Source organism: Pituophis catenifer, unplaced genomic scaffold, assembly GCF_029215685.1.
Source record: "Pituophis catenifer annectens isolate HBS135680 unplaced genomic scaffold, rPitCat1.0.hap2 SCAF_13, whole genome shotgun sequence".
In the NCBI taxonomy this organism is placed as follows: Eukaryota; Metazoa; Chordata; class Lepidosauria; order Squamata; family Colubridae; genus Pituophis; species Pituophis catenifer.
The window spans coordinates 512288-535316 of NW_027256893.1; the positions used below are offsets into that span (position 1 = coordinate 512288).

Here is a 23029-nt window from a genome sequence, read left to right on the forward strand (position 1 = left end):
GCTGCGGAAAACGCCGCCGCTGCCCAGCTGAGCTGCCCACCGCTCCCGACATCTCTTTTCTTTGCTGCTCAGTCACGGAGGGAGAAAAAACCCTCTCCGTACTGGCAGGGAGCTCCCCTAACCGGTCCTGGGGTCTCGGATCTCCAAAACGACCCCCGAAGGACCCAAAAGATAGGTCGGCGCCCCGTCCTCAGATCGCGATCCCAGCGGGCGCCGCCATCTTGGACATGCGCCAAGATGCAGCAAGTGTTGAAAAAACTCCTAGCTGCAAAGCTCTATGCGAAGCTCTCTAAGTGCGAGTTCCATAAGATTACCTGGGCTCCTTAGATTACCTGGGCTACCGAGTGACAAACAAGGGAATTGAAATGGATCCAGGGAAAGTGAAAACCATGCTATACTGGCAACCCCTCACACAGACAAATAACTCCAAGGCTTCCTAGGGTTTGCCAACTTTTACAGGCAATTCATACTTGCCTTCGTAGCGGTGGCCTTACCCCTAACCGAACTGTTGAAGACTGGGCCCCCGCCCACGAAGCCACGGCCAACTCAACCGTTAGCATGGATGCTAGACTGTCAAAAAGCGTTCGAAAAATTGAAGCACCTTTTCATGGAAGAGCCGATTCTCCAGCACCCAGACCCTGAAAGGTAATTTATTGTCTAAGCCGATGCCAGCGATGTTGCAGTGGTGGCAGTGCTCCTCTACAAGGACCCTCAGGGTCTGCTATTGCCCTCTGCCTACGTGTCCAAAAAACTGACAGACCCTGAGCGGCGAACGGGGATTTGGGAGAAAGAAGCCTTCGCAGTTCGCTGGGTGCTCCTCTCATGGAGACACTTCCTAGAGGGAGCTAAGGTGCTTTTCGAGGTCTGGATAGATCATAAGAACCTTAAAGCTTTAAAAAAAACCCGGAAGCTTTCCCCCAAACAAGTCTGCTGGGCGCAATACTTCTGATGATTCAACTTTTAGCTCAAATATATCCCGGGGAAAAAAATTTGCTAGGCAACGCGCTATCGAGGAAACCCCAATTCGATAGCCAGTGAGAAGACATCCATGCCATTATTCCCATCGCACAAATTGCGGCACAAGTCACTACCAGGGGTCAAGCCAGACGCAGAGCGATACCCTTAGAGGAGAAGCTGATAGTTGAACTAAAAGCAGCACTTCCAATAGATAAGTGGCTTGCTGAGATTTGAGAGACTTTAATCATGAGAGAAGGACTAGTGTGGAAAGGATCCAAGCTCTATGTCCCCAGCAGCTTGAAGTTGCAAGTCTTACAACACAGTCATGATTCGTGGCTGGCTAGCCACTTTGGATTCCTAAAGATCCTCCACCTGGCTTGGAGGCAATTTTGGTGGCCAAAGATGAAAGCAAATGTGGAGGATTAAAAGTTGTGCTACTTGTGCTACTATGAAGATGAGGCCAGGGAGGCCCCCTGGGCTGCTCCAACAAATAGCCGAGCCCAGCCAACCCTGGGAGGAGATTGCCATGGACTTTATAGTAGAACTCCCAGAGAGTGGGGGGGGGGGAAACACTGTGATCTGTACGGTCATTGATCTGTTTTCTAAGCAAGCTCACTTTACCGCTTGTTCAGGACTGCTATCAGCCAAGAAGCTGGCCAAGATGTTCATCAAACAGTTCTATCAGCTACATGGAGTACCACGAGAGTGATTTTGGACAGGGGAGTCCAATTCACCACAAAGTTTTGGAGAGAGTTCCTGAGGTCCGTCGAATTGTCTCAAGGACTTAGCTCAGCTTTCCATCTGAGTATGAACAGAGCCACGGAGCGTATGAATGCTATGGTGGAACAATACATCAGATGTTATATGGATTACCAGCAAGAGAACAGGGTGGACCTGCTACCTTTCGCAGAAGTGGCTTACAACAATGCGGTGCACAGTAGCACTGGACTGACCCTTTTCCAGGTCACTAGTGGCATGGAATTTGTCACCATGCCTGAGCTGCCAAGAGAACAACCCTCTTCCATGACTCTAGCTGAATGGATGGAGTCATTAAAGAAGGATTGGGAAAATACCAAAAAAGCACTAGCTGATGCTGCCAGAGCGTATAAAAAGCTAGCCAATAAACACAGATATCTCCAGGCCCCCATTTTGGGTGGGAGACTGAGTTTATCTATTATCAAAATACATTAGGCTAAAATTGCCTAGTAAGAAAGTAGGACCTAAATTCTTAGGACCTTTCCCCATAGTGAAAGTAATTAACCCAGTAACAGTGCAGCTCAGCCTCCCCCGCATACTAGGGAAAGTGCATCCAGTATTCCACTGCAGCTTACTGAAACCGGCTGTCAGTTCAAGGTTGAGACTGCAGCAAGCAGCACCTCCCAAACCAATTGTAGTGCAGGGTGAGACCCATTACGAAGTAAAAAATATTTTGAATTCTAAACTACATAGGGGTAAATTACAATATCTAGTTCATTGGAAAGGATATCCTTTGTCAGAAGCTACATGGGTTAAGAGTTGGGATGTAAATGCTGATGCTCTAGTGAAACAATTTCATGATAAATTTCCCCACAAGCCAAAGGGGAGGGGGAAGAGATGGTTAACATGCTAACTGAATTAACCTCCTGTTTTACTCTCGTTCCAGGACATTATTTTCCTTTTTTTTTTTTGTGGAAGTTTTTTATTTTTTTTACACAAACACACAAACAAACATACAATGCATTTTTTTCTGAACAGAGTATTGGCTGAGTCACATATTTATACAATTTTTAGTCATCTCCAACATAGTTTATATATTGCACTTTTTGCAATAATAATCTTTCTCTTTAATTTTTGTTAACCAATGTTACCCTTCGCCCTAGTCTCTATCAGGTTTTCCCAGATGTGCCAATATGACATCTCTAATAAAATGGAACTTTGAGGAATTGCTAGCCTTGGAGTCTTCTTTCATTGGGGGTGTTACTTGGAACCCTGACATGAGCTTTCTGAGTTGGCGCAGGAAGAACATTCTTTGTTGTCCTTTTTTAATGACATTTTTAATATTAGATGTCCATTTTAATTCTTGAGGTATTATAGAACCTAGAAACTTGAAGGTCTCTGTTGATACAGTGTTGTCTAGTATTATAAGTGGTGATAGAATAGGAGGGCTTCTCCTAAAATCTATTATCATTTCTACAGTTTTGAGTGTGTTCAGCTCAAGATTGTTCTGGCTGCACCACAAGGCTAGTTGTTCAGCTTCCCATCTGTATGCAGATTCATCATTGTCTCAAGTGAGACCAATCACTGTTGTATCATCTGTAATTTCAGTACTTTAACAGAGGGATCCTTTGAGATGTAGTTGTTGGTACAGAGAAAGAAGAGACGTGAAAAGAGCACACAGCCCTGGGGGCTGTGCTAATTGTATGTGATTTTGCCTAGATTCACCTGCTATTTCCTATTTGTTAGAAATGATCCATTTACAAGTGTGGTCAGGCATGGCTAGCTGAATCAGTTTAGTGAGAATATTTGGAATAATGGTATTGAGTGCTGAGCTGAAGGCTACAAAAAGGACCCTTACATAGGTCCTTGGAGATTCAAGATGTTGTAAAGTGTAGTGCAGAGCCATATTAATAGCATCATCTGTCAATATATTTACTCAGTAGGCAAATTGCAAGCAACACATCTGTGATGATTTTCAGGTGGGCCAGCACTTACCTTTCAAAGGTTTTCAAAACTATGGATGTCAGAGCAACCAGTCTGTAGTTGTTCAGCTCCTTGATGGAGGGTTTATTTGGCACTGGGGTGATAGTGGAGTGTTTGAAGGAAGAAGGAACATAACATATCTCTAGTGATTTATTAAAGATTCTAAGCAAACAAATTAATTTTGATGTCTTTGCTAGTTCTTCCATCTTCACCAACCATTCATTCTGGGTATTTCAGAATCTTTCTTTTTTGTGCATATAGTTGCCTCATAGCAACCATATAAACAAATAATCTTCCATGTTTTTTTTCTAGTTGTCTGTTCATTAGTTCCAACAAAAAAAGCGCTGGTCCAAGTTGAATCTTAGTCTTTAAAATTCTTTGTATCAGTATACAGGTAGCCCTCAACCTACAAACATTCGTTTACAATGGCACTGAAAAAAGTGACTTTTGGCCAGTTCTCACACTTACAACCGTCAAGCAGTCACGTGATCAAACTTTGGATGCTTGGCAACTGGCATGCATTTACAATGGTTGCAGCATCCTGGGGTCCTGGGACTGTCATTTGCAACCTTCCTAGGGAATACCTAACAAGTGAAGTCAATGGGGGGAAGTTCGTTTACTTTGTTGTCACTGCACTTCATACAACGAAATTAAATGCCATCTTCAGTATACATCATACATAAGAAAACTATAAAAATAAAACAAAAGCACACATCCTTCACATTCTATACAATTGAATTGAAAACCCTGATACTGCATTACACTATACCGGGGGTGAAATCCTCTGAAGTCTGCTACCGGTTCTGTGAGTCTGCTACCGAGTGTGCGCTTTGCACATGCGTGTGCACTTTATGGAACTGGTCCGAACTGGTAACATTTAACCCCTGCACTATACAGTAGAATTCAATATAGTTACTGCTCTGGGATAGAAGCTGTTTTTCAGCCTATTTGTCCTTGTTTTTATTGTCTTGTACTTTCTGCCAATGGTAATAGTTCAAAAAAAAAAGGGTGCCCAGGATGAGATGGATCTTTAAGAATGTTTTAAACTTTCTTAAGGCAGCAGGAGTTATAAAGTTTTTCTAAGGAGGGGAGAGGGCAACCAATTTTAAGTCCGATTTGCTTAAAAATAACCCTTCATGTCATCCACATTTCCAATATAAATTTGAGATACTTTTATACATTTTAGATAACTTTTCTGGAGTCATATACCAAAGTACATCATTTTGTAAAAGTTCTCTTTTTGGTTATAACATAATGTGAATTTTCATCCTTTTAACCACATATTTTCCTACTGCTCCAACAGTATGTTATGTCCAAAGTTCTTAATCCATTTTATTATATATTATTTCATGTGCACATCCTCTATTTCGAATTTCAGCAAACATTTATATATTTTGGTAATTACCTGTTCATCATTTGTACAGCCATTTTCCTTTTTCTGACATATTTTACCTTCTTCCTCCTTCCCTATCAAGGATACTATTCCCCCTCTTTCTCTTTTTCTCTGTCCAGCCTCCATGCCCAGCAGCACCAAACATGCAATGTGCTGGGCAGATACCCTTGAGCAAAGGAAGAGTTGCATCAAAATTAGTCTGGTGGTCAAATATTCTTCAGAAATATTTTAAAAATCTAGTAGTCCTTCATTAATTGTCATGGACCACTGATCAGTTCATGCACTAAGTAATAGACTGAACTTCAGTGGCCCTTTCTAACACTGTCATATTGTGATTCTACCTTATTTTGTGTGTGACAATTGCCTGTGTGTGTGATTCTTGCTCAGTCTTTCTGTTTTTTCTCCAGAACCCCAGTGATATCTTGACCGCACAGTACAAGCCTCTGTCCTTGAAGAATGTTTCCTCTTTGCCACTCAGGGTTGTCCTTTCTTTGCAAGAGCCTTTTGCCCTCTGTGATGCGAATCACAAAATGATTCCAGCTCCTGAGCAGGTAAGAGAACTGTCCTTCATCCGAATTTGGTCCACATCCTGGTTAGCAGAACACTCGGATGCTAGAGAGACAGAAAGTGTTAATTATAGTATGAGTATAGAAAACTACACTTAGGAATGTGCAGGAAACAGAATGTGTTTGTCAGAGTTTGTTGCAGCACACACAATCAGGCAATTCAGCAGGATTAAAAACGTCTTTATATACATAACAACACATAAGGCATACAATACCCTTGTAGGTTTATCCACGTTGTAGAGAAGAGTTTCTCCTTCTGCGCATGTCCAAGATGGCCGCTCTCAGCTGAGTGGCGGCGATGCCAGGGGGAATATTCCCGGCTTTTGGGGGATTTCGGGAGCCGGACCAGCTAGTTATGCCCCATGCCCAGTGAGAGAAGCTTCTCACCGATCTTTTTTGACATCTTGAGAGCTCGTTGCTCTCCAGGACGCAATGGCCAGGACGAGGCGGAAGCGGCTATGCTGCGGCTTTGCAGCTGGGTGAGAGTGGCCTCGGCATCTCCCCACGGCCGCCGGGCTGGCGGAATGGCAGCGTCGGCATCGGCGATGCTGCCCCTCGTTGGGGCTCCAGGGGAATCCGTGGGGATGGCAGGAGTTTCCTGCAAGACCCAGCGGTGGATGAAGGTGACTTCAGAGGGCTGGCGACGTCGATGTTGGCGCTGGCTGCGGCGCTAGGACGAGCGGCTGCGGGGGATGACATCAGAGAGGGCGAAGAGGGACAGGAGGCCTGCATTGGGAGAGCGAGGGGCACTCTGACCATTATACCAACTATGCTACCAACGTTTGTTTTTGGGACTGCCTGTTGCAGCCATGGGGGGGTGACCCACTTGGAGAAGGCCCGCCCCTGGTCGTTCCAGAGGCTCTCCCCCCTCCCTCATGTGGATGGGGATGAGCTAGAGGCATTGTTGACCCCACTGGCCGTGAAAGATTTCTGGCCAGGTCTTCTGTGCCTCGTGTGGTCTCTTAGCCTCCGCGAGGCTATTTATCATCTGGAGGTGGCCTCTGAACAATGTGACATCTGCCTCCCGTGGACGTTTTTATGGCCTCCTGATTCGCCTAAGGTGCAGCCACCGGAGTCTCTTCCTGGCCTGTGGTCCTGCAGATTGATGGTTGTCATCAATGCTTCCCAATTGTAGAGGGATATACCTTGGATCTCAAGTCTGGTATGGAGTCGGACGAACACTGCGATTCTTGGCTCTTCCCAGCTTTCGTGAGAGGGCAGCTGGTGTCGACATCTGGCCCCGAAATGGCTTAAGACTCCATCCACTGCTGTGAGAGAGCAGTGGAGTTTATTGACTTGGATCTGACTGGATACCCCTTTTCCGGAACTTGGATCAACTTGATTAACCCCCTGGCCGTGGGCTTCCCCTGATTACTTAGATGTAACCAGGAGGTTACACGAGGCTGGCTCCAGATGATTATTAATGCTTCTTTGAGTGAGGGTGTCCTGCCGGCCACCTTGAAAGAAGTGGTGGTGAGGCCCCTCCTCAAGAAGCCCTCTCTGGATCCGGCTGTTTTGGCTAACTATCGTCCAGTCTCCAACCTTCATTTTATTGCGAAGGTTGTTGAGAGTGTGGTGGCGCGGCAGCTTCCACAGTACCTCGATGAAGCTGTCTATCTAGATCCGCTCCAGTCCGGCTTCAGGCCTGGGCACAGCACGGAAACGGCATTGGTCGCGTTGGTGGATGATCTCTGGAGGGCTCGGGATAGGGGTTGCTCCTCTATCCTGGTCCTGTTAGATCTCTCAGCGGCTTTTGATACCATCGACCATGGTATCATGTTGCATCGGTTGGAGGGGTTGGGGGTGGGGGGGCACCATTTTGCGGTGGTTCTCCTCCTATCTCTCTGACCGGTCGCAATCTGTGTTGGCAGGGGGGCAGTGGTTGACCCCGAGGCGCCTTGTTTGTGGGGTGCCACAAGGGTCGGTCCTCTCACCCCTTCTGTTCAACATTTATGTAAAGCCGCTGGGTGAGATCATCCGTGGCTTTGGGGTGGAGTTCCATCAGTACGCTGATGACACCCAGCTGTACATCTCCACCCCAGGCCACCCCAACGATGCCCTTGAAGTGATGTCCCGGTGCCTGGAGGCCGTGCGGGCTTGGATGGGGAGAAACAGGCTCCGACTCAACCCTTCCAAAACCAAGTGGCTGTGGCTTCCGGCGTCCCGATATAGCCAGCTGGTGCCATCGCTGGTTATTGGGGGCGAATCACTGGCCCCCACGGAGAGAGTTCGCAACTTGGGTGTCCTCCTGGATACACGGCTGTCTTTAGAAGAGCATATGACGGCCATGGCCAGGGGGGCTTTTTATCAGGTTCGCCTGATACGCCAGTTGCGTCCCTTTCTGGATCAGGACTCCCTACACATGGTCACTCAGGCACTCGTCACTTCCTGCCTGGACTACTGCAATGCTTTCTACATGGGGCTCCCCTTGGGGTGCACCCGGAGGCTCCAGTTGGTCCAGAATGCGGCTGCGTGGGGGATTATGGGAGCGATGAGTAGCTCCCATGTGACACCTCTCCTGCGCGAGCTGCACTGGCTCCCGGTGGTCTTCCGGGTGCGCTTCAAGGTGTTGGTGACCACTTTTAAAGCGCTCCATGGCTTAGGGCCGGGGTATCTACGAGACCGCCTTCTGCCACCAATAACCTCGCACAGAGAAGGCCTCCTCAGGGTGCCGTCGGCCAGACAATGTCAGCTGGTGACCCCCAGGGGGAGAGTCTTCTTTGTGGCGGCACCTGCCCTCTGGAACAACCTACCCCCAGAGATACGCACAATACCAGACCTCCAGACTTTTCGTTGGGTCCTGAAAACTCATTTATTTCATCTAGCCTGGCTGGCTTGATCCCATCCTTTCAGGGTTTTTGGTTTTTTTTGCTTTAATTTATATGCCGACCTTCTCCGGAGACTCAGGGCGGCTTACAATGCGTTAAGCAATAGCCTTCATACTGTTGTATATTTATACAAAGTCAGCTTATTGCCCCCACAATCTGGGTCCTCATTTTACCTACCTTTGAAAGGATGGAAGGCTGAGTCAACCTTGAGCCTGGTGAGATTCAAACTCGCAGTAATTGCAAGCAGCAGATGTTAATTACAGTGCTTTAGTCCACTGTACTACAGGCATATAAATTAAAGCAAAAAACAAACAAACAAATCAAATAAATAAATAAAATAAGAGAAATAGCAATTACAAACACAGCACAAAATGGAAGCACAAAATGGAGAAGTCAAAAAAGGAGGAGAGAGAAGCTAGTGCCCTCAAGATTATATACAGAATAGATAAGACACACCCGGGCCCCATACAACAAATACTATATTTTCCAAAGCGCTGCTCTGACATTCCATGTATGGGTTAATCTCTCATCTTTTTGCTCAAGACTGAGTGCAATTTTTTTCTTTTTCCATTACCACGCCTCCTACTTCCTATGGTCTTCAGTCTTTTCACTCTATTAATCAAGACTTGAGTTTCAGTTCTCTGGCAAATAGAGACCAGATTAACCTATAGTTCTTGTTTTTAAAAGTTTTCCTTTGGTTTTTTTTTTTTTGGTTGTTTATTTGGAATTTCTTCGTTGTAGTTACTTTAAGATTTTTCTGAAATTGTTACATGGAGCCTGGAGCTGCACATTTAAACTAGGTAGGAAAATTTGATCTCCTTTGCTGCTGGTGGTGGGTTAGACATCTCTGCGAAATCCAGATTGTCTTCCCCCACCCTGATTGTTTATTTTTTTGAGGAAGCAGCAGTCCGATGTGTGTCCTGTTTGGGCGCCTCCGAGGTTTGTGTTGCAGCTGGTGTGTGTGTGTGTGTGGGGTGACTGGGAGTTAACAGAGCCCTTACCACAATCGCAGCTGCAGCATGTGTTGAGCGGCTACAGAGTTACTGACCGGAACTCCGATGCAAACTCCGTCGACCAGGAAATGCTTTGTGGACTTATTGGAAATAATCTATTTATCATGTCTGCCTCTAATGTATCTTCTGACTTAGAACCTACTGTTAGCCCTCCAAGGCTTCATAGGGTCACAAGGGCTGGTTCTAAACGTACTTCTAAATCTACCAGAAGTAAGTCAGCCAAAGCTAGACCTTCATCAGGAGGATCTGCAAGATGGACTGCAGGGGCAGACAAAGATGCGGGCAGGCGCCACAAATCCTTAGAGAAACAGTTTGATAAGGCACAGCACACTGCCTTGGTTGCAGAACATCTGTGTGCTTCCACATCTGCTGCCATATCAGCTGCTCCAGCGGTGTTACTTCCTGTTGCTGCTGCTTCAAGCCAAAGTTGGGCTACATCTGAGCCTGGAATGTCTTCCCAGCCATTGCCTGAGGTTGTGCAAGTTGATCCTGTGGCAGGCCAGAGCACACCACAGGTGGGGACTAGTGGTCAGTTGGCACCTGGCCATCAGGTTCCTGAGGCCACATTTACTCCAACTGCAGCAGGGTTGTGTGCAGAAGAGCAATCTTCGTCTGTTCAACCTTTGGATATCCAGGCTTTGATTTCTGATACCCTGTCCAAAATGCTGGCAGTGGGTATTCAGCACGCCGGTCAGGTGCCTTTGTTGGCAACCAGACCTATTCAGCAAATTCAGCTTGCTATGACTGGCAGACAGACTTCCCCTTCACAACACGAGTCTTCTAGTGGTGAAGTTTCTTCGCAAGGGGAGGAATGTCTGGAAGAGATGGAATTTTTGGAGGATGAAGGGCTGAGACCTGGTAGGCCAGGTGTCAGCCTCAGCTTGCCTGCTTCAGCTGCCATAAGAAACGGGGGGGAGGGATTAGTATGGAGCTAAGGGGGGGAAGGGAGCAGGAGTTGGTTTTGTCTTTGTAGGAGGGGCTTCGTGAGAAACGAAACTAAATTTTCAAAAGGGGATGGCTGACCAACTGTCCGACATTCCTGATGAATGACGCTGCCAGACGTGTTGCCACCTGACCTTTGGAAGACCTTTGGATTGGCTGATGATTTATAAACACGAGGGGGGGAAGAAGCTTAGTAGATGCATTTCGTGCGTTTTGCTCACTTCCAGCTTTACCTGGGTTGTTAATCATTTCATATTCAGTAAAAGTACCAAATTCTTCAAAATGCTTGAGTTTGGGTTTTTCTTTCCTGGATACTGAAGGAAGCATACCTGACATTAAGCTGGAAGTCACAACCAGTCATCCCGGACAAAAAACCGAGGGGACTGAAAATCCAAAGTATGTCAGATCGAGGGAGTGATGAAGAAGGGAAGATGGGGGCAACGAGTTCAACCGCCCTCCAGTCGGAAAGAGAAACTGCAGAATGGTTGGAAAAACTCCGTTTGGAGCCAGAGGAAGCTAGATGGTCCAAAGGAGTGGGGAGACTGCCGGACTGGGGGGAGAATCCCCGGGGAGTGACGACTTCCAGATCCCGTAAAAGGGAGGCAGTGTGGATGCAACAGCAGAAGGAACGTCTCATGATAGATCAAGCCTTGCAGCTTATCCGTGATGTGGAAGAAAGCAGAAAAAAACATGAGTCTTTTGAAATTCCTGTGGAGAAGGGGGAAGCAGACCCCAGAGGGGAGCCCGAAGAGACAGCCTGCGGGGGAGAGGAAGAGTTTGAGGAGGGAACATCCCAGGCTTCGGCAGCTCGAGGAAGAGATGCAGCCGGCCCGAGAACCCCAGCCCTGCAGCCCCCCCCCCCGCAGACGTAAAAAGCCAAAAATCCCCCCCCTTCCTGGGAAGTTTGATGGGAATCCTAAAACCTTGGGATTTTTCCTGACCCAAGTGTGGAACCACATGCAGGATTGGGGGGAGGACTACGAAACAGAGGCGGCTAAAGTCAGAAGCGTTGCGAATGCCCTAGAGGGAGTAGCGGCTGAGTGGATGGTGGTTCTCCACAATAACAACTCCCTCTTGCTGAGAAATTACAACCAGTTCATGAGGGCCCTTAGAAGGCGTTTTGAAGACCATTTAGCTGAACGAAAGGTGAGACTCAGAATGAAGAGCATTCAGCAGGACCGGAGGCCGGTGGCAGAGTATATCCAAGAGTTTCGTGAACTGGCACCCTATATGACAGGCTGGTCAGAAATGGCTCTTTTGGAGAGTTTCAAAGATGGATTGAATGAAGAGATATATCGAGACTGCAGGAGCATGGGGGTCCCCGATGATTTGGATAGATGGTACATAGTAGCTGAGGATGTGGAGATCGAGCTGAAACGGAGTGAACTCCGAGGAAGGCGGATGGGGGACCAGTCATCCTCTTTCTACCGTAAGGGGACGGCCAAGATGATTGGCGGGAAGACCGAATTCAAACCCAAGTCAAAGCCCTTCACCTGTTTCAAATGTGGGAAGGAGGGTCACCGGGCGGCCGAATGTTTCTCCAAACCACCGCCAAAAGCCACCGGGGCCAGCCAAAAGAAAGGCAATAAAATACCCGCCAAAACCCGCGGCACCGCCCTGAAAGGAGAAGTCGTTGAGTTCACTCCCCGGAACCAGGGTGAGTTGGGAACTCCGACCAACAATGATGACAGCGAGACAGACTCCGACTCTGACACCGACGAACGGGTGAGTCACACGGAAAAACCCTTACTCATCCCCGTAGAAGTAAGGGTGCCCTCCACAGGAACTCACGCGCAATTGTTAGCCCTGTTGGACTCGGGGTGCACTAGGTGCATAATTAGCCCCAAAGTAGTGGAGGAAATGGGACTGAGACTGAAAACTTTAAAAAGACCCATTGCATTTTGTCAATTAGACGGGTCGATTGCAGGAGGGGGCCCAGCTAGTTTTATGACCGAACCCTTGAACTACAGTTGGGGAATCATGTAGAGAAGCTCAGCTTTATCGTAGCACCTGGCATGGAAAGGCCCCTCATTCTAGGACTGCCTTGGCTTCGTAAATGGAACCCACGAGTAAATTGGAAAACGGGGGTCCTGCGCATCCGTACGGCAGAACCAACTCCGGGAAAGGAAGGCCCCTCCCTAAGGGACGACATAAGACCAGAAAGGGCAGCAGTAGCCATTAACTATATTGAGGGAGAAGAGAAAATTCCAAAGGAATATTGGGACCTCAAGGAAGTGTTTAGTGAAAAAGCATCAGATGCTCTGCCTCCCCACAGGGCCACTGACTGCACCATTGAAATACTTCCAGGGGTGAAGCTTCCCAAACCTAAAATATACCCCATGACACCTCGAGAATTGGGGGAATTGCGAAATTTTATTGACAAAAACTTAGAACGGGGATTCATCGAACGAGCCAAACCCAAGGTGGCAGCGCCAGTAATGTTCCGCGAAAAGAAAGATGGATCCTTCAGATTAGTTGTTGATTATAGAAACATGAACGCCATTTGCGTGGAAAATGTCTATCCCCTCCCACTTATGAAGGACATGTTGGCCCATTTAGGGAAGGGAAAATTATTTACCAAACTTGATTTAAGAGAGGCATACTACCGAGTGAGAATAAAAGAGGGAGATGAATGGAAGACAGCATTTAATTGCCCACTGGGATGTTTCCAATTTAGAGTACTCCCTTTTGGACTACAGGGGGCCCCGGCCGTGTTCATGCAGTTGATCAACGAAGTGTTGCATGAGCATCTATATAAGGGGGTGTTGGTCTATTTGGATGATATTCTAATTTATTCTGACAACATGGCCGACCATGTAAGATTGGTTCGAGCGGTCTTGAATAAACTCAGAGCAGCTGAACTCTATGCCAAACTTTCTAAATGTGAATTCCATCAAGACAAAATAGACTATCTTGGATATCGTATATCGCATGAGGGAATAGAGATGGACCTGGAAAAGGTCCGGGCAGTAATGGAATGGGCCGCACCACGCACCCGTAAACAGTTGCAGAGTTTCTTAGGGTTTGCTAATTTGTATAGACAATTTATCCCCTCTTTCGCAAAAATCGCACTGCCAATTACAAACTTGCTAAAAACCAAAGGAGAAGTAAAACCCAAACCCTCGAAACCACTAGAATGGACTATGGACTGTCAGGCCGCTTTCGAAAAACTTAAACGATTGTTTGCAGCTGAACCTGTGCTCAAACACCCCGACATAGAACAGCCTTTTGTAGTACAAGCTGATGCTAGCGACGTCGCCGTAGGAGCAATACTCTTGCAAAAGAATGAGAATGGAATATTACAACCCTGTGCTTACACATCCCGTAAACTATCCGAGACAGAAAGGAGATGGGCCATATGGGAGAAAGAAGCGTTTGCAGTTAGATGGGCGCTGTTAACATGGAGACAAAATGACTGGCAGACAGACTTCCCCTTCACAACACGAGTCTTCTAGTGGTGAAGTTTCTTCGCAAGGGGAGGAATGTCCGGAAGAGATGGAATTTTTGGAGGATGAAGGGCTGAGACCTGGTAGGCCAGGCTTTCTTGGTCTGTTCCACCCATCACTCTTTAAGTCCTTGCTCCATAAGGCTAAAGTGGTTACCAATATGGGTGACAATGGGACTACTTGAGGAACCTCAGGATCAAAGTCTGTTCCCATTCTCGACCTCTTCGCCAGTCCAAAGAACGCACAGCTACCAAGGTACTTCTCCAGGTTTCGAATTCCAGGAGTGGAGAATTACAACGCTCTTTGGTGCCACTGGCTGCGGGGACTGCTCTACACGTTCCCGCCCATTCCACTAATTCCAAGAGTGCTTCGCAAGCTGTTGACAGAACGAGCGGAACTTCTTCTGGTCGCTCCTCATTGGCCTCACCGGTCTTGGTTCGCAGACCTAGTCAGTCTCTCTGTGTCTCCTCCACGAAGGATTCCACGAGACAGGATTTCGCTCAGCCAAGGGGCCGTTCTCCATCTGGAGATCCAATGGCTCCATTTAACCGTTTGGCACTTGAAAGGGTCCTTCTGAGTAAGGCCAACCTTTCTGACAAGGTGATACATACGATGCAGGCATCCAGACTGTGATCTACAAACAGAATTTACGACGCTTCCTGGCGAGCCTTTTGTTGGTGGTGTGTGAAGGTACATGTAGACCCTACGTCGGCTTTGGTTCCGGAGGTTTTGGAGTTTCTGCAAGTAGGACTAGACAATGGTTTGGCACCGGCCACCTTACGTCAACAGGTGGCCACCTTATCGGCGATACTTACCTGTGATTCCCATTGGTCCCTTTCTCAACATCTAAGGGTTCGTTGTTTTCTCCAAGGAGCTGCCAATCTCAGCCCTCCTGTGGTGCATCGTTACCCTACATGGGATTTGTCTCTGGTGCTTCAAGCCCTCACATCTTCTCCGTTTAAGCTGTTGGGTTCCATCAGTCTACGTTTTCTGACTCTCAAGGTTGCCTTTCTTCTAGCAATCACATCAGGTAGAAGAATTTCGGAACTGGCAGCCTTATCGATCTGGAAGGACCTCTGTATTTTCCATACTAACAGAGTGGTTTTACGAATGGACCCGGCCTTGCTGCCTAAGGTGAATTCTTGGTTTCACCAGGTGCAGGAACTTATTCTTCCTGATTTCTGTCCACAACATCCGAAGTCAGATGGCACACGTTAGATGTTTGCAGGGCTCTCCACAGGTATATAAGAAGAACAGCTTCCTTTCATCGGACTGAAGCCTTGTTTGTATCCTTTCATCCTTCATCTATGGGTCGAAAGGTTTCTTCTGCTACAGTGGGCAGGTGTCTGAAAGCCTGTATCACGAAAGCATATGAGCTCAAGGCCAAACCCTTACCTGGACGTATTTTGGTCCATTCTACTCGCAACGTGGCTACCATGGCTGCTTGGGCCACTCAAGCTTCTATTTCAGACATTTGTAGAGCAGCCACGTGGTTGTCCTTGTCATCTTTTGTCAGACATTACAAATTGGACACTTTTGCCTCTGCGGAAGCATTGTTTGGGAGAAGAGTTTTGCAAAGTGTCATTTCCAACCAGGACCAGGGGATCAGTCAGACCCCAGCCCAGAGTCTGTAAGCTTGGGTATGTCCCATACGTGGAATGTCAGAGCAGCGCTTTGGAAAACGGACATTGGCTTACCTGAATGTCCATTTTTGAAGTGCTGTGAAGACATTCCAACCCGCCCTGTAGGCTGCCTGATCCTGGCAGGGGTGGGTGTTCTTTCTTTTGTTTCTTTGTGATACAAGTTCTTGGATGATTACATCTTCATGAAAAGACTGAAGACCACAGGAAGTAGGTGGTGTGGTCATGGAAAAAGAAAAAAAAATTACACTCAGTCTTGAGCAAATAAATGAGAGATTAACCCATACGTGGAATATCTTCGCAGTGCTTCGAAAATGGACATTCAGAAAATGGCCAATGTCCGTTTCAGTTACCAAACAGTTTCCCCATTGGCTGATCTGTTGCTATGCCCTATTCCAGTTCATGAATATACTGACACTCCTCCCTTCATAACTGGAATAGACATAAATCCAAATAACTTGATATTCTTCCCATGGTGCACTGCACCCAATGGCTTGGTCATTATGTCTGCCAGATTGTCCTCTGAAGAAAAGTGAAGCAAGCTAATTAATTTACATTTGATGGCTTCTCTTACATTACAATATTTAATGTCCACATGCTTGCTTCTATTTTTTTTTTTTTTTGCAAAGTATTTTTTTATTTTTTTCCAACATAAAACATAAAATATATCTCTTTCAAGAGCAAAGTCTTGATCCAATCATAGATAGGTACAATCGCTTAAATTTTAAAAAGCTCCATTCCCTTTTGCTGCAGTCGTGGCTGGAAAAAAACGGGAAAAGAGACGGGTAAGCCCGACAGCAGAGGATCACTAGTATTGACAGTACAGATTGTATTTGAGGCAGTAGATGATGTACTGTCCCATGATCTATCCATATTTGTAAAATATGCTCCCTTTCTTTGTCTATTTTAATTTGGTCTCTGACCGCAATAAAAGCTTACTTACTTACTAAATTTTAAAAAGCTCCATTCCCTATTTTCCATTACATCTTTTAAAAGTAAAAATCAAAACATAAAAAAAATTTTTTTGACATAAATTCTAGTATCTAGATCAGAACCATTCTATTATATCACCACCAATTTAATTTCCACATAGAAGCTTAATTCATTATTATGCTCATTTATAAATTCAATTATGTCTGGTTCTTTCCCAAGCTCCCTTCATTACACCTTTTAACATCAATATCAAAACATTTTTTTAAAAAAATATATATTCTAACCTCTTGGTCTAATTATTTACCTTACAATTTTATCACCACACATCTTAATTTCAAATTAACTACAGCTCTATTTTTTATTTCAATTTATAAATCATCCATATTTCTTAATCTCTAGACCCCTTCATCAAATCTTTAAATCTTAAACTTTATCAATTTACCTTTAATTTTACATATTTCATATTACACAGATTTATCTCAAAATCCATATCCTCCTCCATATCTCCTCCTGTTATTTGGCTGATTTCCAGCATATTATTATTTTGACTGATTTCCAGCATATTCTCCTCCACACTTCCAACTTTTGATTGGCTGATTTCCAGCATGTTTTATTTTAGCTGATTTCCAGCATAGTCACCTCCATACCTCCTTCCATTGTTTGGCTGATTTCCAGCAAAATCTCCTCCAAACCTCCCACTGTTATTTGGCTGATTTCCAGCATGTTTTATTTTGGCTGATTTCCAGCATATTCTCCTCCAAATCTCCATATCTTGTTTGGCTGATATTACCAGCATGCTTTCCTCCATGCTTACATCTATTATTTTAGCTGTTTTATTTTAACTAATTCACAGCATATTACATAAATTGCTTTTTCAACACATTCTCCCACAATTTTTAACTCAACATATATTTTAACAGATATCTTCTCACATATTTTTTCCTGGATTATAAATTCCTTTAAAATCACCTCTATTCATATTTATTATAAAACTCAAAAATTCATTTAAGCATTCAAAACATTTAAAAAAATCATCTTCTTGTTCAATCATTTATAATTTTATTTCACTACCAAATTAATATATGTGTATTTATATAATCAAATTTAAAAGAAATGGAAGTAAAAAGTAAGAAAGGAAACAGAAAGGGAGAAAAGAGAGAGAGTAAAAGTAGAGAGGAAGAAAAAAAATAGCAAAAGAAAGAAAAGAAAAAATAAAAGAACAAAGGAAAAAAGGAAAAAGAAAAACACCTCATATCAGTATTCAGACTTCAAAATGCATTAAACATTACATTTCTATTTTAATCAAACTATGTTATTTTTCTTATCTTGCAGCCTACTATATTCCATTTCATCTTTTTACTGTTCCTTTTCAATTTCAATTTTATCAAAGTTAAAAGTTCTATAAGGTTTAGTTCTTTTGAGTCATTTTTTCCATATAAGATATCATCATCCCTTCTTTTGTTGCCACGCCTTTTTCTTTTGTTGCTGCGCTTATTAGTTCAATTATAATTGTTCCATTTTATTTCTTTTTTCTTTCCATCAATAAAACCTCCAATAGACAGATTGAATACCTCCAGAGTCAAACCTCCTTGTTTGTTGCCAAAGTAATCCTGTTTAAATAGCAAGACACATAGTTTCTCTTCCAAGCTGCTAACAATCCACAATTGCACTTTCACTTTGTCACGGCAATTCTCCATTTTGTGTATTGTATAGCTATCCTCTTGTCTTTTCCCTTTGTTTTAAAGAGTTCCTGTTTATCGCCTCTTCCCTCTTTCTCTCTTCAAAAATAATCCATTCCCATTTAGAAAAAACAATTTTCAAAGTTTTGTAACTTTCCAAAAAAGCAATCATTCCAAATCAGTCAGTGATAGCCATAATTCCTTAATGGGTCTTTTCCTCCTATAAAGTATTTTACGAGATCTTCTTGCCCCGGTAGTCTATAGCCGCTAATTAAGGCTGGGGGCACACTTGTAAATATCCATAATTTAAGCGCTGTTCCTGCCTGGGTTGGCTCTCACTTACCCGGCTTCTGAACACTTCGCTCTTTCTCTTCCTTCTTCCTCCAGCGTGATGCTTCTCCAGTTGGCCCCGGCTTTGAGGCAGCCGCCATGGCTGCCGCTCCCTCACTGCTGGCTCAGAGGGTTTCCTCCGGCCCCGAGGAACCTGCCCGTTCCTCTTGGCCGTCCAAGGGGTCCCTCTCTTTCCCCTTGTCCTTGCAGGACAGGGTAGGTCTGCAGACCTGTCGACGGCGGCTCGACAGTTGGTGTTTTCGCGGGGCTTGTGGGAGCCCCGCCATTTCCCCGACTGGATCGCTACAGCACCAACTGGAAGTCCTCTTGCTTGCTTCTATTTTTTTACTCTGTCACCTGTTGCCATTTTAATGCAGGCAGCATTATCCTCAAACACCATTACAGCTTCATCTACCTTTACATTTAAATCCTGTAACATACCAAGTTACCTCTGAACAACTTTCAGATAAAGCAATAAATTCTGTCTCCGCAGTAGAAATGGCTACGGTTGTTTGCTTTCTGGACTTCCAACCAATTAAAGCCCCTCCAAACAATGCCACAATCCCAGAATTGGGCTTTCTGGTTTTTACATCATTGGCATAATCACTATCAACATAGCATTTCAATTTTAATTCTTCGGAGACCTGTATTTGAAGGCCCAAATTCACCGTTCCTTTCAAATACCTGAGAATCTTTTTTACACCCATCCAATGCAATTGCATTGGTGCAGCAATAAAGCGACTCAAAATGCTTACTGCACAAGCTATGACTGTGACAGATAAAACAGGCTCCCTATATCTCTTGATCACAGGCTTCACTTTTGTCCTCACCCAAACTGTTATGAAAATCTGTGCTCATAGGTGTTTGAACAGTATTACAATCTTTCATGTTATACCTCTCCAACAACTGTTCAATTTTTCGTCTTTGACTAAGAACATAACCACCTTTCTCAGTTTCTTGTATCTCCATACCAAGATAATTTTGTATTTCTCCCAAATTCTTTAATTCAAATTTCTTCTCTAACTTATCAAATTCTTTTTACTTGTGATACATCCTTTGTGATGAAACAAAGATCATCCACAAATGCTAATAGTTGACAATCCACACCTTGTAACTTTCCAGTGTTTATGCAACCATCAGCCTTGCAACTCTCAAACCCAAGACCCTTCAGTGCCTTATCTAAACAGGTATTTCAATTCCTGGCTGACTGTTTCAGCCCATAAATTGACTTTTTCAATTTATACACCGTGTTAGGCTTTTTACTTTCATACCCTAGTGCTTGAACTATGTAAATGTCTTCCTCTAATTCTGCATTGAGGAATGTAGTGGTTATGTCAAAATGCCAAATTTTATGGCCACGTGCCGCTGCCAACGTTAGTGCCAGCCTTATGCTTTCACTCTTTACTGTAGGCGCGAATACCTCATCATAGTGCACATTTTTCATCTGTGGAAAAACCTTGTGCCACTAACCTTGCTTTATATTGGACCTCTTTATTGGGTAGTACTTTCTTCTTGTATACCCATTTACATCCTACAGCTTTGCAACCCTGTGGCAAAGTCATAGATGTGAACACTTTATGTTCACCCATGGATTTCATTTCTTTGTCCATGGCTTCTTTCCACTTTATTTGTTCAATTTTAGGTAATGCCAATACTTCCTTATAGTTCCTTGGCTCATATCTCACATTACACACCTTAACTTTACTAGCAGAATACCTGTCAGGTGGAACCCCCTTGTTCCATCGCTCTGACCTATGTGGCATTGACTGCTCCTGTGTTTCAACCCTCTCTTGCGTCATATCTTTTTCAGCTTCTCCTCCCTGAATGCTGACACTGTCACTAAGTGAGTTACCCTCACTAAGTGGATCACTGTCACTAAGTGAATTATTTCAAAAATTTGCATCAATTCTGTTCCAATTTTGCTCTGCAAAGCTAGCAGACCTGAAAATCACTATTCTTTTGCTCCCATTGCTAAAGTGATAACTCTTTGAGCCTGGTTCATAGCCCACAAACCTGAGCTTTCTAGCCTTTGGTTGTCCCTTTCTCCTAATTGCCTTTGGAATATGCACCCATGCATTGCTTCCAAAACCCTTAAATGTGCCAGAGATGGCTTTCTCCCATATAACACTGCATATTGCTTAACGCATTGTAAACCGCCCTGAGTCTCCGGAGAAGGGCAGCATATAAATTGAACCAATAAATAAATAAACAATAAATATGAAGTATCATTAATAGATGAACTCCACAGCCTATGAATTAAATAATTAACAGTCAACATGGCTTCACCCCAATGACCTGCTCAGACCAGAGTCCTCCAGCAGTGAGTCCTTCATTGTTTGTAAGACTCCATTCTACCTCTCAACTACACCATTCTCAGCTGCTGTGTATGGATTAGTGTGTCTGTGTTTTATTCCTAACTGTCCCAACCACTGTTGAAAACTTTATGACATGAATTCTGAACCTCTGTCAGTTTGCAACTGACATACTTGCTGTTTATATCTTCTTTCTACGAAGCTTACTCATTGCTTAAATTTCTGTAGCACCTCTATTTTACTCTTTAGTAAATAGCAGAACCCAAACCTACTGCAGTCATCTACAAAGACCAGCACATACTTTGCTCCTCCCAAACTGGCTTGCATTGGCCCAACCAAATCTGCATGTACCAGCTTTAGAGCTCATGTTGTCTGCCTTGTGCTACTCTTGCTTACTGGAAATGCTTTGGACTTTGATGATTTGCATATTGCACAACCCAAATATGCCTTACATTCCTTTAAATTTAATCCTTCTCCAAACTGTTCCATCGTTTGCAAAATTCTTAAGCTGGCATGGCCAAGCTTTCTGTGCAAGAGATGAACATATGAATCACGTGCTACATTTCCAAATGTTTGGGCACATTGAACCTTTTGTCCTTGCAACACATAAAGATTATCCTCTTTTATGCCCTGTGCTCATATATTCCATTTCTCTTTATGAGACACCTCCCATTTACAAATGTGGTCTCAAATCCTTGCTTGTCTAAACTACAGACACTCAATAAATTATGCTGCATTTCAGGCGCACATAATATATCATTAAACCTCTTTTCCAGATATGGAATTTGCATACTGCCTCTTCCAATGACCTTAGCCTTCTGGCCAAGAAGTAGCTTCTGACAAGGCTACTGCATGTCATGGTTTCAAGTAACACTCCCAACCCGTCCATGTCTTTAACAGAATGGATGGAGTCACTGCATCTCCTCCAGCTGGATCCATCCTGTAAAACAATTAAGAATTATTAATGATTGTTTGACTAGCCCCACTGTCTATTAACCATTTGTCTCTGCTATTGCAATAGCTTAACATTTGCCACAGCAACTTGTTCATCAGTTGATATTCTTCCTTGCAAATAGTTTTTCCTTTGCAAACAGTCCTTCTTTAAATGTGTCTTTTCACCACAGATGAAGCACTGTCTCTGTTGCTGGGCTGTATTCCGGTCTCTGCAGACAGCCAGTCTGTTACATTTCTCTCTCTGCTTCTTGGGCCCCCACCTCAGGAATTTCTCCTGTGGTTTATTCTAAAATGGCTTTTCTGCTCTTCAGAAATTAAACAGAGATTAAGGGCTTCCAAACGCAACTCCTGCTCTGGTTTGCATTCAAACACTGCTGAAACAATGTCCAATGTTTCATCCAGACTGTTTAACACCAACAGCATCCTCTGAGATTCAGGAATCTTCATGCCATGTTGTTCTAACTCAACAAATAGACTCTGCATGTATACAAAATACTGCTCCACAGAATCATGTGGTTCAAGCCGGGCTCTATATAATTTTCTTGATAATTGCACAACATTGCATGCGGACACACTCACATGCACACTTCTTAAGTGTAGCCAAACTTCATTTCAGTTTTTAAATTTGCCACATTCATAAATTGTTCATCTTCTAAACCTAAGATGATGTAGGCCATTGCTTTATCATCCTGCCTCTGATCTGCAGCTGCTAATGGCCCCTGGGGTGGATTAACAACAATATCCCAGAGCTCCTTAGCCTTCAGGAAACACTCCATCTTTGCTGCCCAAATTATACAGTTCTTCTGTCCCAATCGAAGCAGAGAGCTCTCCTCAAATTCAACAGCAGCCATCCTGCAAGCCTTCTCTGTCTTATGTTTCTCTATTAACACAGGCAGTCTCTCAGCTTAATTACAATTCAGTCTTACTGTGTGCCCTGGACCCATAACCTGTCAGAGTTTGTTGCAGCATACACAATCAGACAATTCAGCAGGATTCAAAATGCCTTTCTATACATAACAACACATAAGGCATACAATACCCTTGTAGGTTTTTCCACGTTGTAAAGAAGAGAAATAGCAATTAAAACACAGCACAAAATGGAAGCACAAAATGGAGAAGGCAAAAAAGGAGGAGAGAGAAGCTAGCACCCTCAAGCTTATATACAGAACAGTTAAGCCACGCCCAGGCCCCAAACTGTCTCTTATGGCCCCATGCAACAAATATTATGTTTCAGTTACCAAACAGTACCCCATTGGCTGACCTGTTGCTATGCCAGTTCATGAATATACTGACAGTGTTTTGATTCAAAACCAAAACAAGCAAATCACATTTTTGAAATTCTGCCAAGTTTCAAATT

General features: G+C 44.3%; 1 protein-coding gene across 1 annotated transcript in view; it reads left to right on the forward strand.

The window, feature by feature from the left end:
- Window positions 1-23029, forward strand: part of HYDIN (HYDIN axonemal central pair apparatus protein) — a 422362-nt gene that overhangs the window by 161798 nt on the left and 237535 nt on the right. Inside the window, exon 22 of the mRNA XM_070952742.1 lies at window positions 5437-5580. Coding sequence (XP_070808843.1) covers window positions 5437-5580 — 144 coding nt within the window. The remainder of the gene's footprint in view (window positions 1-5436; window positions 5581-23029) is intronic.